We start from the raw sequence: 16054 nt of genomic DNA on the forward strand, positions 1-16054 counted from the left end.
GGGTGACCAAGGTGATACGTCTATTATGTGGTGGGATCCAGAAGCACGTAATGTGTTTGGTTGTCGTAGGTTAAGGCCAAGAGAGTGTAACGAGCGCGCTCTAAAAAGGACGGTTCAACCGGTTCAAGCTGATATTATCAAAACCCCGGTTGATAAGAGGCATGTTGGTATGCCAAAGAAATGACCTTGTTCAATTTACGACAAATCTAAGAAGAAACAAGCATGTACGCACGCTGAGATTGCAGCCAATGAGGTACTTTTACGTTTAATAAGTACTTTATTAGGTTATTATTTGAACCACTATAATTTAATCAGGTTTACGCTCATTGTAGGAACTTATCGGGTCAATGTATGGGCATATTCCTAGCTATCGGGCTAGGCAAGAACATGCAAATAACGTCAACGATGAACGTGTGCATCCTTACTACAATGGACCTGTGCTAGAAGACATTCCCGAAAGTTCTCAAATTAATTTATCTGAAGATATATCTCAGACTTTTGATTACGATACATACGAATGGCGTACACGACTTGGAGGTCGAATGACATTGTAGCTGCTCTTATGTTGTAATTGATTGAGATTGTTACGTATATGTTTTGGAGGTTTAGTTGTTGTACCCGCTGGGAAAATAATAGTTTTTGTTTTTCCATTAAACCCATTTGTTGGGCAGTGTATTTTGTGATGTTAATCCTAATCCATTTTGCACTGTTTTGAGTTCATGAACTCGTATCCTTTTTCGCTATCATTTGAAGAATTGTCTAAAAAAAAAATTCACACACATTTTTTTATGTCACACTGTATAATGGTCCCCAAAATAAAAATATAGGTCACAATTTCATACACTAGTCATACACTAGTGATTTATTTACACACACGTTATATTTAATCAATTACTCAACTATTAATAAGATGGTATTTAGTTAAATACTTCCTCGTTAATAGAAGTTAAAAAATGGAAAAGGCTTTTAAGTAAACAATAGAAACCTGCAGTAATTCGCCTAAATGTATCAATCGGGTCCACATAGAATTATCAAAGTTAAATAAAATTAATGTCTACAAATTTGTATTGAGTTTAGGCTCACAAGAGAGTAATGAATGTAAACACCAACGGAAAATAGTTTCGTAATACATAACGCCATTTATCCGATCTTGTTGGTTAATATGTCCAACACTTGATTGGAGTTAACCTCGTTGTAGAAACTCCTCACAAGACGGCCGAGTATGTAGTTCTTCACTTGTTTAGCATTTGTTTCGTATAGTTGCGCATGTGAAAAAATGCACTCGTATTAGTACAAGTAAAAGTTAAGTTTGAATAGAAATGTAGTGTAACCTGTTACCTTTATCATATCCGCTACACTTTCCACGACCGACAACAAACGAACCATACACAGTAGCCCCTTGTCGAAAGGAGTTTTTTCCACCTGCTTCTTTACTAGTTTTACAACATATGTCGATATATCCCATTCGTTGGTGTGGAATCTCAAAGGTACTTTCACGGTAGCGAATAATTTCAGCAAAATATGTACTATAGTCGCGGACACACTGCACACTATGTGTGATTTTTTTCCCGTGTCATAAACGCAAATCCGACCATCGTCTGCATCTGGTGAGGATTTCTTTTTTACCCTCACCGTGTACCATCGGCCAGCCGTGTTTATGGGTAGATAAAGCTGCGGGAAATTAATCAGATTAATTGACATGCTAACTTTCTGCCCACGAAGAATAAGTGAATAGTAATTTCTATTACCTCATTGATCTTTTCTAAATTAAATCTCAAAGCCATGTCAACCATGACCTTGTCCACCATGTTCTTCAAATGCAACGGATTAAATTTCATTGATGGTTGGTCGCAGCTTTCATATAATGCACACTAATACATCAATGGAAAATTTTCTTAGTTGTTTAACTCAAATTTAAAGTTTTTTCCTTAATTTTCAACACTTTACATTGAATTTCTTCCTAATTTCAACTTGGGTTGCTAATGTTTTTAAGGAATCTGTGCATTTAACTGATACAGTATAATGATGAACATGTTATAAACGAATTATCAACTTTTATCTTTGATTTTATCGTTGTTAAATTTGAAATAATAGAGATTATTTGTTAGTTAAGTGATAAGTATGAAAATTGGACATCTTTTAGGTGATAAAATCTGGTGGATTAATTAGAGAAATGCTAATGTAATTAGTGATGCGTGGTTTGGAAATGTGATGGAATGCGTATATATTTTGGTGAGTAAATGGGTTTAATCAAACAATGCATGCAAAGGATGAATATTTGCTAGTTATTCTACTAAGTTGGTTGTGAATTTGGCTAGTTATAAAATAATCTAATCAACACAATTGAGTGGTTTGCTAAATTTGGTTGTAAATTTTTGGGGAACAAGGGAAGTAAAAATTTCAAGGACTCTATGAGTGTAGAAATTTTGCTAAATAACAACACATCCACACTAAAAAATCACACTTGAGTTTACAAAAAAACCAAGGAAACTAAGATAGACTATATGTGCATATTTGATGACAACAATTAGCAATTGGATGTGAGTAATTGTTACATGTCAATATCATTTTCGAATTATGTGTAAAGGACTTAGTTATAGTAAATGAGGATAACGAAATGTACAAATTTTGGGTTTAAAGTTTTTTTTGGATATTTGTTAATTCAGCTATCTACGTTGTACAATAGAAAACACCAATCGGGCTATCGATTCGCTCCAACGGACGAGGAATTAGTAGTTTATTTCTTTAAGAGAAAAGTAAAGGGAAAGAATCTTCGTGGTAATGAAGTTGCCACTGTTGACGTGTACAAGCACGCACCATGGGACCTTCCTAGCATGGCAGGTGTAAAATCAAGTGAACTAATCTGGTACTTTTTCACCCCTAAACGAGTAAACAACCCGAATGCCAAAAGGGACAAGCGCGTAACACCATGGGAAAATTGGAAGAAAACAGGGACGGATAGGATAATTGTTACAAGTAGCCATAGAGCTAACGTAGGAATAGCTGCAACTTTAGTCTTTTACGCAAGGAGGGGAAGAACTTTCGAAAGGACAGATTGGGTGATGCACGAGTACAAGCTACGAGATGAAAGATTGCATAAAAGAAATATACAACAAGACTCCTACGTACTCTGCAAACTTTATAAAAAAAAGTGGATTCGGGCCAAAAACTGCAGATAAATACGGTGCACCATTTATAGAGGAAGAATGACATACGGACACAGACGAGGATATCAAGGAACAAGAAGATAACGACAACTTCACAATACGGGCGAAGAGCTACTGCATGTATTCAGGGCAATAACTCGCAAAGTGTTTAGTGAGGTTTGACATGTTTTTTGGTACGTGGACAAATGTGTTAAAATTTCTAACTAATTATTAGGGTAGTTTTAACTTCCTAATTTCACATTGGTGCTTAGTTCCTATGCCTTTTATTGCTTTTGTGGATTTAAAACTAGTAGATACACATGTTTTATTTCATGAGGGACAACTTTGATAGTCAATGTATCAATGTGACTTTTGTAATTAAGTTTGTTAATATTATGTTCTAATCTATATCTATATATATGTATAATAGCTGTTTTTTTAATTATTGCCTAATTATTAAAGTGATATGGTAATTAAATATTGCGATATACGTTACTTCAAATGGGCATAAATACATATTTGAACCATAATGACCAATGGCTTAGGCCTCATGTCTCACTGGTCTTGCATTGAACATTACACATCAGCGCCCGAGTTCGAATTTGGATACGAGCATATTTCAACACGTATTAAAAGAAACACATTACTACCCAAAACCTTTTTTTTAAAAGTTTTTTTTTCAAAAAAATACTTAAAAATTACATTGTCTTTTTCATTTCACCGATTTACAATTAAAATTTTATTATTTTTATTATTTTTTCGCCTATGACCAAGTAACTATATTTTTGCAAATTTAAAAAATTAAAATTCACTTGCTTTTCAACTTCGGTATCATCGCCATCTAAGAACAATGAAAAAATCTTCAGAAAAATTCGATTAATCAACACACCGACCAGGAAGCAATAAGCGCAGAAAATCTAAAACTAGTCTTCCTGTAGGAATGTAATAAAACGGGATTACTATGAATAGTAGTTTCAAAAATAAAAACAAAGAGGTAGCTGAAAATAAAGATTACATCATTTTTTAAAAAAAATTATTTTAAATCTAGTCTATGTGTAATATATGTAATGATAATGCATGACTAATATTACTATTAATACAAGTAGTTATGTTCATGTAAGCATGTAAGAGGATATGTAATATATGTAATGATAATGCATGACTAATATTACTATGAATACAAGTAGTATGTGAGAATGCATATATACAACTATGCATGAATAAGAAAACAACCAAATATCATAAATGTATAGAGTTTTAATATAGGTGATCTTTTCCTTCATCAATGAGAACTATATTTGATGATTAAAACAAATTTATAGAGTTTTTAATATAGGTGATCTCAAATATGGGCAACTGTAGAGTATAGTCCTCAAAAATATTACTTGGTAATAAAAAGAAACCAAGAATTTTATTAACAAATAGAGAGATTACAAAACTCAAATATATAAATCGTATTTAGTTGTGTGTTAAAATTACAACCATCTGAAGTCAAGTGTATCTTACCCATAAGATACCTGTCAACCACCTCTACGGTGCAGTAGAACACAATAAAATGGCACAAAATCACAAATGCGACCATTTTCAAGCGTTTTTGTACCACATAATAGCGTATATAATTTTGTTATGTTAATTGTGTTTGGGCTTTGAGTGGGACAATTTGATCCAAAGTTCCATCAGATTAGACAGAGAAACACGGTCGATCTCGAAAGAACAGCGACCGTAGTTACTCTGTCTAAGCAGATGAATTTAGATCTGAAACTCATCACTATAGATTTTCTTGGTGGTAGTAATCAAACATTCAGGGAAGAGGAGGTATTAATATCGAAACCAACTGTTAAGCTTAGAAATTCAACACAAATTCAATTTAATTTATAAAAAAAGAAAAAGAATGTATCAACTCTACTGACCTACAGAATCACAGAAAAAAGAAGCCGAGGACAGTTATAGAGTGAACAATGTAATATTAGTCCATTTTAATCCAAAGCTATTCATCTTCATCTAAATTTAATCTAGATTCATCCTGCTTTGCTGAGAATGGACTGTTTTCGCTAAACAAATTTAAAGAAAAATGGGATCAGACTGACGTGCAAATAACATTAAATCAACAGAGCAAAATCGCTATCAGATTTAATACGAAAGTTAATCATCACCTCCCGAATAAATTTATAATAATATAGTTTTGAAAATATATCATCTCCAATGATCGGAAACCTCATGGATTTATAAATTGAAGTCCAGAACAGGGAGGAAATGGAAAATTGTAAGTCCATTAGCATTCAAAACTAGTTATTGCCTAAGCTAACTAGCTTTGCCAAGATGGACTGTTATTCCTTTACCACTCAAATTAATTAAGAAATTTTGCAGAAATAAAATTGATTTTTTGAAGAAAATGGCGAGAAAACGAAGTTTTCGGATGAGATTGGGACAAGTCGACGATGGAATTTACAAGGAGAGAGGGAAATTGTTGAGGCTGAGATGGGTGGGTGTACTTCAGGGGCTCTTATATAGCTGCAATTTTGAAGTAGGGTTTGTGGATGATTAGCGGTAAGCCCGTTTTGATCGGCCGCAATGTTTTTTATTCGGGTAATTGATTTGGGCCTGTTAAGGGGTGAGTAACCCATTGGGAACCTACAACTTACCGGGTCTGAGTAATTCGTAGTTTGACTGTTTTTTCTTTTTTTTAACGGGGTAGTTTGACTTGACTTTGTTGCTAATGATGCTCCATGTTTAATGGGGTTTCACTTGACTCATTCTCATGCTTTGCACATTGTATATGATCCATAGTGTTGTTGAGAACTTGAGATCATGGAGGATGATGAGACTTCCTTAGTTTTTCCACAGTCACTGATCCACGGATATGTAATTATTGGAAGAATTGTTGGGTGATTCAACACCCCTCCTCAAGTTGGGGCTTGTATCAGACATGAGACTCGCGTACCTGAGGAGGTCGATAACTCGGATGAGGCGGAGATGGTTTCTCGATGGAGCGTGAATTACAGCTAGTGTTCCTCTCGATAGGGCGTCAACTGCGGTAATACCAAATGCAAGACCTGGGGTCCAAAGGGACAACCTGCAAAAAACTTGAATTTCTCGCTTTGAAAGGAATTGGTAGAGAATCACATTCCGATTGCTTAAGCTGAACTTCAAGCTTTAGGGAGTTAACTCTTCTTTATTCACGGGATTCTTTAATGTTGATGGGGAGCAGATTTCTCGGAGAACTCTGAGTCTAAAGAGGTTCAGGGAGGAATTGTGGATTGGCTAAAGAGATATCAGTACAAGAAATCAACTCAAATTGATACAAAGACTTCGCTATGATCGCTAGATTACCAAAGTTGGTTCTGATTTAACCATAATCCTTCTGGTTGTTTATGCAAAAAAAATCTTTTTTTTTTTTATAATAGCGATCCTATCTGCGCAGATTTTCCAACAGCACCAATTTCCAAATTAGTCCAACTTCGTACCTTTCCGACATAAACTGGAAAAAGCAGGGGTTTCGGCCGGTTTTACCGAATCAATTGCTTGGCGCCCCTTAGCCTATTGTTTGGCTAAAAAGACTCCAATGAGTTGTTTTAAAGGAAATTTAGGATTTCTACACACGTTTGATTGGGACTAGCTATTTCATCTTTCATTTCTGGTCAGCCCGAGCAACTAGGAGTTTGATCTTGTTGTCAAACCGGTATACATGGTTGGAACTCAACCCTACTCCTCGGGAAATCCCTTACGTTCCCCATGCTTATCCATCAAGTGTGGCCACATAAGCACGTAATTTGCTCTAATAATATACTCGTACTCCATAGTCCGTACCTAAGAATTTGTATCCCAAATTCAAAAATATCAAATTCAAACCTATATCGGATAAATTGGGGTATTGCCGTATTGGTCTTTTAATATCAAATTCAAACCTATATGATTCGCAAATGTAAAAAACAATTCGATACACAAAAGTTTAAAAACAATACACTACATTGCAAATGCTAAAAAGCTGGTTTATTTCTTAAACAAATATTAGTACAACATACAAATGTGTTTTTTTTTGCTACAACATATGACTATATGAGCCCTCCGCCCCTCGCAGAAGTTGCAATTTCTTGATAGCATATGGCTTCATTTACATCAAATAAATGACAGACAACAGAAGAAGTTTGTACGAACAGAACACTCTTCATTTTCATCAATCCCTCGGTCTTGATAGCATGTGCTCAGACTTCTGGCAGCGAGAGAAAATTGACACGTTAATTTTGAGAAAATGTCAAACCACAGGGAGGAAACTATTTCAGGCTAACTGGAATCGTGATAGTCTGTTTGATGTAAGGTTAAGTATACTCCGTATCAGGGAATAGCAATGATTTTTTGTGGTTTTGTTCAATTCGACAAAAAAAAGTCCAATATGAATGTCTAAGGTGTGGATCACCACTACGAAACATGTGTTTTCCTTCATTAATTTCTATCATAACTTATTATCACCTACAATTATACATATGTGTTTATCAGTTTGTTAATGGTGATGAATCTTTATGAATACAAATGAATAAATCATGGTACTAAAAATGTACTCCGTATACCTTTGAAATCCATATAGAGCACCCCAACACCAAATTACAAAATGGCTAGAATTGAAAAGTTTTAAACCTCATTTATTCGCCTGTTTGTATATAATTAGTGTTTCCATTCTTAACAAAGCGAAATACTTAAGTATGATTCCAACTGACCTGTTCCGTGTATGGCAAATACTTCCCATCAAAAGTAACCACAACCCTGTCCTTTCCATCTGCACCTTTGACCTTATCAACCGAGCAGTAGAAATCTATGGCCGACATGCTAAAAAAGAATCAAATGAACAACTAGTTCAATATCAGCAACAAAAAAAACATTAATTTGGAACACACACTTAGAAAAGAAGCACTCTGTAAATCAATGACAAGCCTACAGCCAAATGACCAACTTATAACCCGAGCAGTAGTGGGAGCAAGGGTAATAACAATTCATACAATCATACATCCCATACATTGTGTAAAGTTGATCTATTCATCTATTAGCAAAGCTTTCAGTTTATTGTAATAATGAACATGAACTGTTGAAGCCTGAAGAAGCGCGAATAGTGACTTCAAAAACAGTTTACAAGAAGGCCTGCAGATACTTAAAGTTATACCATAGACTCGGTAGCTTAAAGGAAGACCTAGATAGTTTAATTATACCAAGGGCTTAATAATCTCATATCGTTCTTTTTAGAAGAACTTGAATCAGTCTGTATTTAGGATTAGAAGTCCTATAAGTCTAGTACTTCTCCGTTCCTCATCCATGTTCATCCAGGACAATAGGAAAAATAGAACCATCGATTGCACACGATTTTCTCAAATTTCCTATTTCAACAGTACAGTGAGAACTAAGAAGTTGTACGCAGTTGAACAGTGCGAATACCAATTAAAATGAGAAGAGAAGCAAAGCACACGTGTAGCATATAAACAAAGATGAAGAGTTGGGTCAGTTGGTCAGATCCTTACATGCCATCACCAAACTCCTCGTTGATGATTTCTTTAATGCTCTCACCAAAATGCATGGTTGCTTCATGCAATCTGTAGACATAATAGGATCAAAATAAAGAAAGAACACATCAATAAATAACCAATAGATTAAAAAAAGTGGCTACTTAACTGAAAGGTCAAGGTTGAAACAAACATTTGAACTAATATTACCATAATTAATCATTAATTTGACCACATTAGTCTTTCAGACAACAAGTAGGCAGTATTTGTTTGGGGAAAGGAAAAGGTCCACTGTGTTAGGCATGATTAATGCAAAGAGGAAAGAGTAATCACTGATATACTAGCTAACACACCATTATCAATTGATCACTACTCACTAGGGATACTAGCTAGCCGATGACTTGGTGGCAACATCCACGAATATAGCCATGGGAAAAGAGTATTGAAGCAAGCATAATAACCAATTGAAGAAATAGCACAAAAACATTTTGTACTACAGAACCGAAAAGGCACAAATACATAATCTAGGCCAAGACCATCTTAGTGGGGCTAGTGCCAATGCTGCACAAACTATTTCCTCCGACTGAACCACTAGCCCAATTTTTCATCAGCAAAACTCGAGTGCCAACTGCCAACTGCCAAGTGCATAGTAATCCTATAGCTGGCCTATCATCCTATGTGACTATGTCTGTTCAACTCCTTTGGCTCAAACAAACAAAACTTAAAAGCTTCTCTAGTTTCTTCAATCCATCATGTATACAAGTATTTCATATTTGCCACATCTTATTGCAGCACATACTCACACGACAACCTTATAATTGATTAATTGCAAAACTCATGAAGTATATGACTTATGTACAAGAGCAACTTCTTGCCAAAAAGTTATACTTTTTAATCAAATAGTTATACATAGTGATCACTGATCAAATAGGTATGTTCAATAATTACTATCAACCAAATATACTTTCTAATCAAATACTATGCACTTATACTTTCTAATCAAATACTATGCACTTATACTTTCTAATCAAATATTCAGCGGTCTTATGCATACGATGGTCTCACAGGAATCATACTCTTGATTAATTTTCCATCTCTCCCAAAATTTCTCTAGTATTCTTCCTTCTACAGATAATTAATCTCCATAAAGCAACTGCTAGGTTAGACTTAGACCAGTTGATTAATCCTTCAAAAACCATCAAAATTATTCCAATTCAAGTTGCAAATTACCAATTATACAAATACAAAATTGGATGTAAGCCATCAATGTTAACTCAATAAACCTCAAAATCGGTTAATCAATAACCATTAATCAACAATATAATCACTGAACAATCCAACAAAACAAAACCCAGATGATAAAACCAATAACCCAGAAAAAACAAAAGCGAAATTGATGATCTCATTACAAAAGAAGGAGAGAGAAAAGAGAGACCGATAAATGGCGGGTTCTTGGATCAAATCAGGATCGTATGATCGAAAAGGAGGACTCATCATATGCTCAATATGTTCATCGGTGAGTTCGGGTAGGGCAGCCCGGAGCTTGTGAGCAGTGTCGGGCTTCAATTGGGCTTGGCGACGAAGAAGCTGGGCTACGTAGACGTTGGTGAGACCAGTTTCGGTAGCGATTTGGCTGTAAGATTTATTGGATTTTTTCTTGGCTTCTCGAAGTTTCTCTACCACTGATAAGGTGTATTCTGAAGACGCCATTGATGGACAAGGTGAGAGCTAGTTGGATGTGGTGTTCAATATGCACTTTGCAGGAAGATAACGAGTAAAATATGAAGTGGAGTGGAGACTTGTAGGGACTACTCGTAAATTCGTAATGAGTGGCAAACTTTGCTACTGTTGTCAACAAAATTTACTCAAATTGGGTGGAAGTTGTGAACTCGGATACGCGAGTCAGATAAAATCGGATAATCATTATATGGGGGTTGGAATCCGACGTTCTCATACTCTCTCCGTATTTTTTTAAAGAGATACACTTGGCCGAGCACGGGTATTAAAAAGAATAATTGAATGAAATAAAATAATAAAACAAGTGGGGTTGGATAGATATTTTAATAATTAAATATGTGAGGATCATGTCATTTTGGTGGGTGGAGGGTGATGTGGGTTTATGAAAATATTTGTTTAATAGGACGGTGGGTGATAGGGTATATTAGATGTATTATTTAATTAGATGGTGAGGTTGATAAGTTACTAAAAATGACAAGTGTATCTCTTAAATAAATACGGTCGGAAAAGACAAGTGTATCCCTTAAAAAAAATACAGAGGGAGTAACGGCTAATAAGTTTATACAAGGTTTTTTTTTTTGAAGATTAAGTTTATACAACGTTATGTACGAGTTAAGATAAAGTGCTAATAAGATGTGATAAGACAAAATTAGGACTCATACTAATCAATAAGTTCAAAGATCAAAGGCTATAAGTTTCAATAAAAATTGTTAGGTGATTTTGGAATAATAAGTGAAATTTAGTGAAGATCAAAGAATGTTATCTTAGTGTGTCCATGCAACTAATATGCAACATAATCTTTATTCGAGTCATTTTGACTCTAGGTGGAATATTTTCGTGTTATTATTATTTGACAACTTTGGGTTAAAACGGTAAAAGTAACACGTGGGCCTAAGTAAAGATGGTTATAAGTAGAGTTGGCAAGATCACACATTATGGCACGAGACACACATATTTAACACGTGGGCCTACACGATCCAATACATGCCCAATTCTAGTTGTGGGTTGTGAGCATGTGGTCCTTGAGTCTGGATATGTCCGACCCACACCCAACACACCAACTATATGTCATGCCATGATATATGTTGTGCTTTTGTAGTTCTGTGTCTAGATCTATTTTCATTTAACTTAACGTATTTTGTCATATCAGATCATGCTCAGTCGACCCAAACAAAATGCGGCGCAGATAATGATTCAAGAGTAATAATTCAAGTAATAATACAAGGGTACAAGTATTATTAAAGATATTATACTCCGAATCTCCGTCAACCAAGGAGCTACCGTTGAAAAGTTTTGGAATCCCAAGATATTCATCTTCAAAACATATGCCCACAAGATTTTATAAGTTAACCCCATGAGTTTTAGTAAAGCCAAAAACAATTAGACAGTCTTGAGTTTATCTCAATGGATATGGAAAAAGCAGGGATTGTTGATGATTACACAAAGGATGGAACAGTTGATCTCAAAGGAAACCGTGTTCGTGGTGGTTGGAAAGCTTGCTACTTTCTTGTTGGTATGTTTTCAAGTACTTTGTACTCCGTATTTCTTTTCTTTCGTTGATTCCTACTCTTCAGTCGATAGGCTATGATAATCAAGTAATGTCCTTGTCCAGTGAAACGATTACAGATTTCAACCAAAAGGTTGGAGTTCAATCCCACTAGTTAGGGACACTTTTAAGAGGATTCCCCTTATCGTTTCCCACTCTTAAGTGTATGACCCGCTAACTAGAGTTGGGCTGACCCGTACAAGATTCTGATACAGTACAACTCTTCGGCATACCTTATAAAAAAAAAGTCGATAGGTTATAGCTAGCACTCGTAAAAGGTTCTCTACATATTATCCACCCCTGATTTCCCATTCCCACTGATATGAGCTATTGATTTTAAAATGTATGGTTTAGATATAACTCTACATAACCTTGTAGAGTTTCGTTAAAACTCTAGAAGATCCGAACTCCTCCGTCTACGACAGTTTATTCGAATAATTGTCACATTGATAACATAACCTAAACTAGTAATGTGAGAGCTAAATTTTACAGGTGGGATATATTTCTTTCGTTTTTTTTAAAGCTAAGAAAAATATGTTAGTAGACCCTCATCTCCAGGCTAATTTTGTATCTTATGATAGAAGTATATTTTGTATTTGTTGGAATTCATTTGTACTGCTTATGTTTTATCACATGGTTGATTTTTTGGGTATCTTGAAAAGTAATATGGAGTTAGTACTCTTTTCTTTGATGAATAATTTATTGGTCCTTCCTTGTAAGTAGGGGCGGAATTAGGGGGGTTGGCGGGGGCCATGACCCCCATGATATGTTAAAGTATTAAATATGGACTATAAAAGCACGTGCCTAGTATAGCTCAAGTGGTGGTTATTTTCCTTAAACATTAAATGTACAAGCAATCCGTGGACTATGGACCATGGTGCACCATATGCACCAAAAGAACACATGTGCATAAACAAAAGAACATGACACTACGACAAAAGAACATGCAATATAATATTTTGTTTTTTTGTTATAAAAAATCACAATTTATTAAAAATATAAAAAATATATGTCCATGTTCTTTTTACGTAAATAGATGTTATTTTAATTATATACTAATGTTCTTAAGGTGCACCATGCTCTATGTGCACCATGGTCCACCTTCTAAATTGCGATGTACAAGGAAGTACAATGTTCAATTCTTAGTTCCCTCAATTATTTACAGAGGATATATACGTATTTTTTACATAATGATTACAGTTTCTTATTTGAGATGTCATAAGTTTGCTTGAACCAGCAGCACGATAACTAAGTATGAGCTGATAATTAGACTCCCATCGTTTGGCTTTATATCTTGTAAAGGAGTACATAATCCAAACTCATTTAAGATGTTATAAGTTTAGTTAAGATTGACACGTCGCACGTACGGTAATATGTCTTGAAATATTAAGTAGTTTAGCTATCTTGTTTAAGCAAAATGATCTATGATTGTTGATTATCTGGCTTTTGGCAGTGTATGAGGTGTTTGAAAGAATGGCATACTATGGTATATCATCAAATTTGGTGTTGTATATGACAAGGAAACTTCATCAAGGAACTGTAGAGTCATCCAATAATGTCACCAACTGGGTCGGCACTATTTGGATGACACCTATCATCGGCGCTTGGATCGCCGATGCCTACCTTGGACGATACCGGACTTTTCTCATTTCTTGTGCCATTTATCTATCGGTATTATACCTCTTTCCAACATTTCTCGTATATATTTCTTGTATCGTAAGTTCATTACTCTTTCTGTTTATACGTCACGTACAAGTATCTTGTATTGAATTTATCTTGCCCTTTTCCTCCTCTAATTAGGGAATGTCAGTACTAACACTAGCAGTTTCAGTTCCTGGGCTCAAACCACCCCCTTGCAATGAAGCCCAAATGGGAGATTGTAAAAAGGCCTCACCTTTACAACTAGCAGTGTTTTATGGTGCACTCTACACCCTAGCAGTTGGCACAGGTGGGACCAAGCCCAATATCTCAACTATTGGGGCAGACCAATTTGATGATTTTGAGCCCAAAGAGAAGGCCCATAAACTCTCTTTCTTCAATTGGTGGGAGTTTAGTATTTTCTTTGGGACTTTATTTGCCAACAAAATCCTAGTCTACATCCAAGATAATGTGGGCTGGGCTTTGGGATATGGGCTTCCTACTATTGGGCTTGCTATATCAATCTCAATCTTTTTAGCTGGAACTCCATTTTATAGGAATAGATTGCCTACTGGAAGTCCCTTCACAAAGATGGCAAAGGTTTTTGTGGCTGCCTTTAGGAACCGTAAAGTGTCGCTCCCTAGTGACCCTAAGCAACTGTATGAACTCGATTCGGATGAATATGCTAGCCATGGAATGTTCGGAGTGGAGGCGACTTCTTCCTTGAGGTTAGTGATGATAAAGGATTATGAGTTGAAAGTTGAAACTAGACCTGATCATAAGTTGAACTAGACCTGATCATCTTAAACCCGACTTTAAAAAATAGCAGAGTTTGGGCAGAATTTTCAGACACGATTTCCGGTCCCGACGTGACCCGACCCAACCCGTTTTTAATTTTTTGGGCGGGTTTTTGGCAACTCAAAACTAAAATTTTAGGCCGGTTTGGTAGTATTTTTTGTTTTCAATTTCAGTTATTTATAAAACTAAAAACCAAAATATGAAAACCACAAAAAGTATTTTTCCAGTTTTAAATCAACATGATATTGGTATGACTAGTTTTCACATATGATTTTAGAAACCTAAAAATCCAAAACTGACAGCAATACGGAATGAGCCCTTATTTATAAAATTGACCCGATCTGAAAAGGGTCCCCAAACCCGCTATTTTCGCCCAAAATAGCGGATTGTGGGCACAAAAAAGGGCAAAGTTTGGCCCTCCGTGACCCCACATAGTGGGCTGTTTTAAGCCACGGCCCAAACCCGACCCAGTCCGTCTTTTGATCAGGTCTTGTTGAAACCACTTGAAACTGAATACATAAAATCAGGAGTTTGTAATACATACATGTATGGCTGCTTTTGTGTCGTAGGTTCTTTGGCAAAGCCGCGGTGGTCACAGGCGGCACAAAGGACCCATGGAAGCTATGCACGGTTACACAAGTGGAAGAGACAAAGCAACTCCTAAAAATGGTTCCAATCTTGGTCACTACATTCATCCCAAGTACCATGTTAGCTCAAGTACAAACCCTTTTCGTCAAGCAAGGAACCACCTTGGATAGGACCATAGGCACAACAACATTCAACATCCCCCCTGCATGCCTAACCGGGTTTACAACATTCTCAATGCTCATTTCCGTCGTTTTATACGATAAAATCTTCGTAAAATCCATGAGAAAACTCACAAAAAACCCAAGAGGAATAACATTACTTCAAAGAATGGGACTAGGCCTAATCCTTCACACAATCATCATGATACTTTCATCTCTAGTAGAAAGGAAACGACTTAATTTTGCAAGAGGACATGGTGTGGTTGAAAGTGGTGCACAAGTACCATTAACAATCTTCATTTTACTCCCTCAATTTGTTCCCATGGGGGTGGCTGATGCAGTCCTAGAAGTGGCTAAGCTCGAGTTCTTCTACGACCAAGCCCCCGAGGGAATGAAGAGCCTAGGGACATCTTACTCGACTACATCGATTGGTATTGGGAATTATATAAGTAGTTTCTTGTTATCGACTGTTGCGCGCCTCACTGCAGAGCATGGACACAAAGGGTGGATTTTGAATAACCTTAATGCTTCTCATCTTGATTATTACTATGGATTTTTCGTGATACTTAATGTGGTAAATTTCTTCTTTTTCTTGATTGTAGCTAGGTCTTATGTTTATAAGGCTGAGATTTCCAATTCAATGGAAGTTCTTAGAGATGAACTACATCAATAATGATTATAGGCATATGGTTTCATCTTTTTTTTTGTACATAAAATTGTTAGTACATTCTCATGGATCAAGTGAGTAAACATACAAAAGTATGGCTTTAGAGTCAACTCCTTAACCTTTATAAAGGTCGCAAGTTGCGATAACATTTAGTTGTCGCAATCTTACGTGTCGCAGTTTTATTTAGTTGTCGCAATCTTACCATAGATGTATACTGCATAATACTCCCTCCGTTCCATAATGTTCCTCACTTTTCCATTTTGCGCGGTCTCAAATGCACTACTTTGACC

The 16054-nt window shown here is 35.9% G+C and overlaps 2 protein-coding genes and 1 non-coding gene across 3 annotated transcripts; 1 reads left to right on the plus strand and 2 right to left on the minus strand.

Moving 5' to 3' along the window:
- Positions 1 to 5216: 5216 nt before the first annotated feature.
- Positions 5217 to 5307, minus strand: LOC130471196 (small nucleolar RNA Z122). Its single transcript, XR_008931857.1, has one exon. It is a non-coding gene; the product is annotated as a small nucleolar RNA Z122 (small nucleolar RNA).
- Positions 5308 to 7094: 1787 nt separating this feature from the next.
- Positions 7095 to 10494, minus strand: LOC110788894 (cyanate hydratase). Its single transcript, XM_021993525.2, has 4 exons — positions 10068 to 10494; positions 8651 to 8722; positions 7859 to 7967; positions 7095 to 7356 (listed from the first exon to the last, which is right to left on the minus strand). The coding sequence occupies exons 1-4, from the start codon at positions 10340 to 10342 to the stop codon at positions 7321 to 7323; spliced, it is 492 nt and encodes a 163-aa protein (XP_021849217.1). The 5' UTR covers positions 10343 to 10494; the 3' UTR covers positions 7095 to 7320.
- Positions 10495 to 11368: 874 nt separating this feature from the next.
- LOC110788876 (protein NRT1/ PTR FAMILY 5.2) lies at positions 11369 to 15964 on the plus strand. The gene is made up of 4 exons (XM_021993507.2): positions 11369 to 11882; positions 13369 to 13586; positions 13716 to 14281; positions 14921 to 15964. The coding sequence occupies exons 1-4, from the start codon at positions 11774 to 11776 to the stop codon at positions 15768 to 15770; spliced, it is 1743 nt and encodes a 580-aa protein (XP_021849199.1). The 5' UTR covers positions 11369 to 11773; the 3' UTR covers positions 15771 to 15964.
- Positions 15965 to 16054: the final 90 nt, after the last annotated feature.

Source organism: Spinacia oleracea, chromosome 3, assembly GCF_020520425.1.
Source record: "Spinacia oleracea cultivar Varoflay chromosome 3, BTI_SOV_V1, whole genome shotgun sequence".
Lineage (NCBI taxonomy): Eukaryota > Viridiplantae > Streptophyta > Magnoliopsida > Caryophyllales > Amaranthaceae > Spinacia > Spinacia oleracea.

Bases quoted from the DNA above. Each gene is read 5' to 3' on its own strand.
- LOC110788894 (XM_021993525.2), bottom strand. From the start codon at position 10,342: ATGGCGTCTTCAGAATACACCTTATCAGTGGTAGAGAAACTTCGAGAA. The intron at 8,723-10,067 runs GTCTCTCTTTTC...TTATGTCTACAG, and splicing joins CAAGAACCCGCCATTTATCG to ATTGCATGAAGCAACCATGC. The intron at 7,357-7,858 runs GTCAGTTGGAAT...TCTCGCTGCCAG, and splicing joins ATTTGCCATACACGGAACAG to AAGTCTGAGCACATGCTATC.
- LOC110788876 (XM_021993507.2), top strand. From the start codon at position 11,774: ATGGATATGGAAAAAGCAGGGATTGTTGATGATTACACAAAGGATGGA. The intron at 13,587-13,715 runs GTATTATACCTC...TCCTCTAATTAG, and splicing joins CTTGTGCCATTTATCTATCG to GGAATGTCAGTACTAACACT. The intron at 14,282-14,920 runs GTTAGTGATGAT...TTTGTGTCGTAG, and splicing joins GAGGCGACTTCTTCCTTGAG to GTTCTTTGGCAAAGCCGCGG.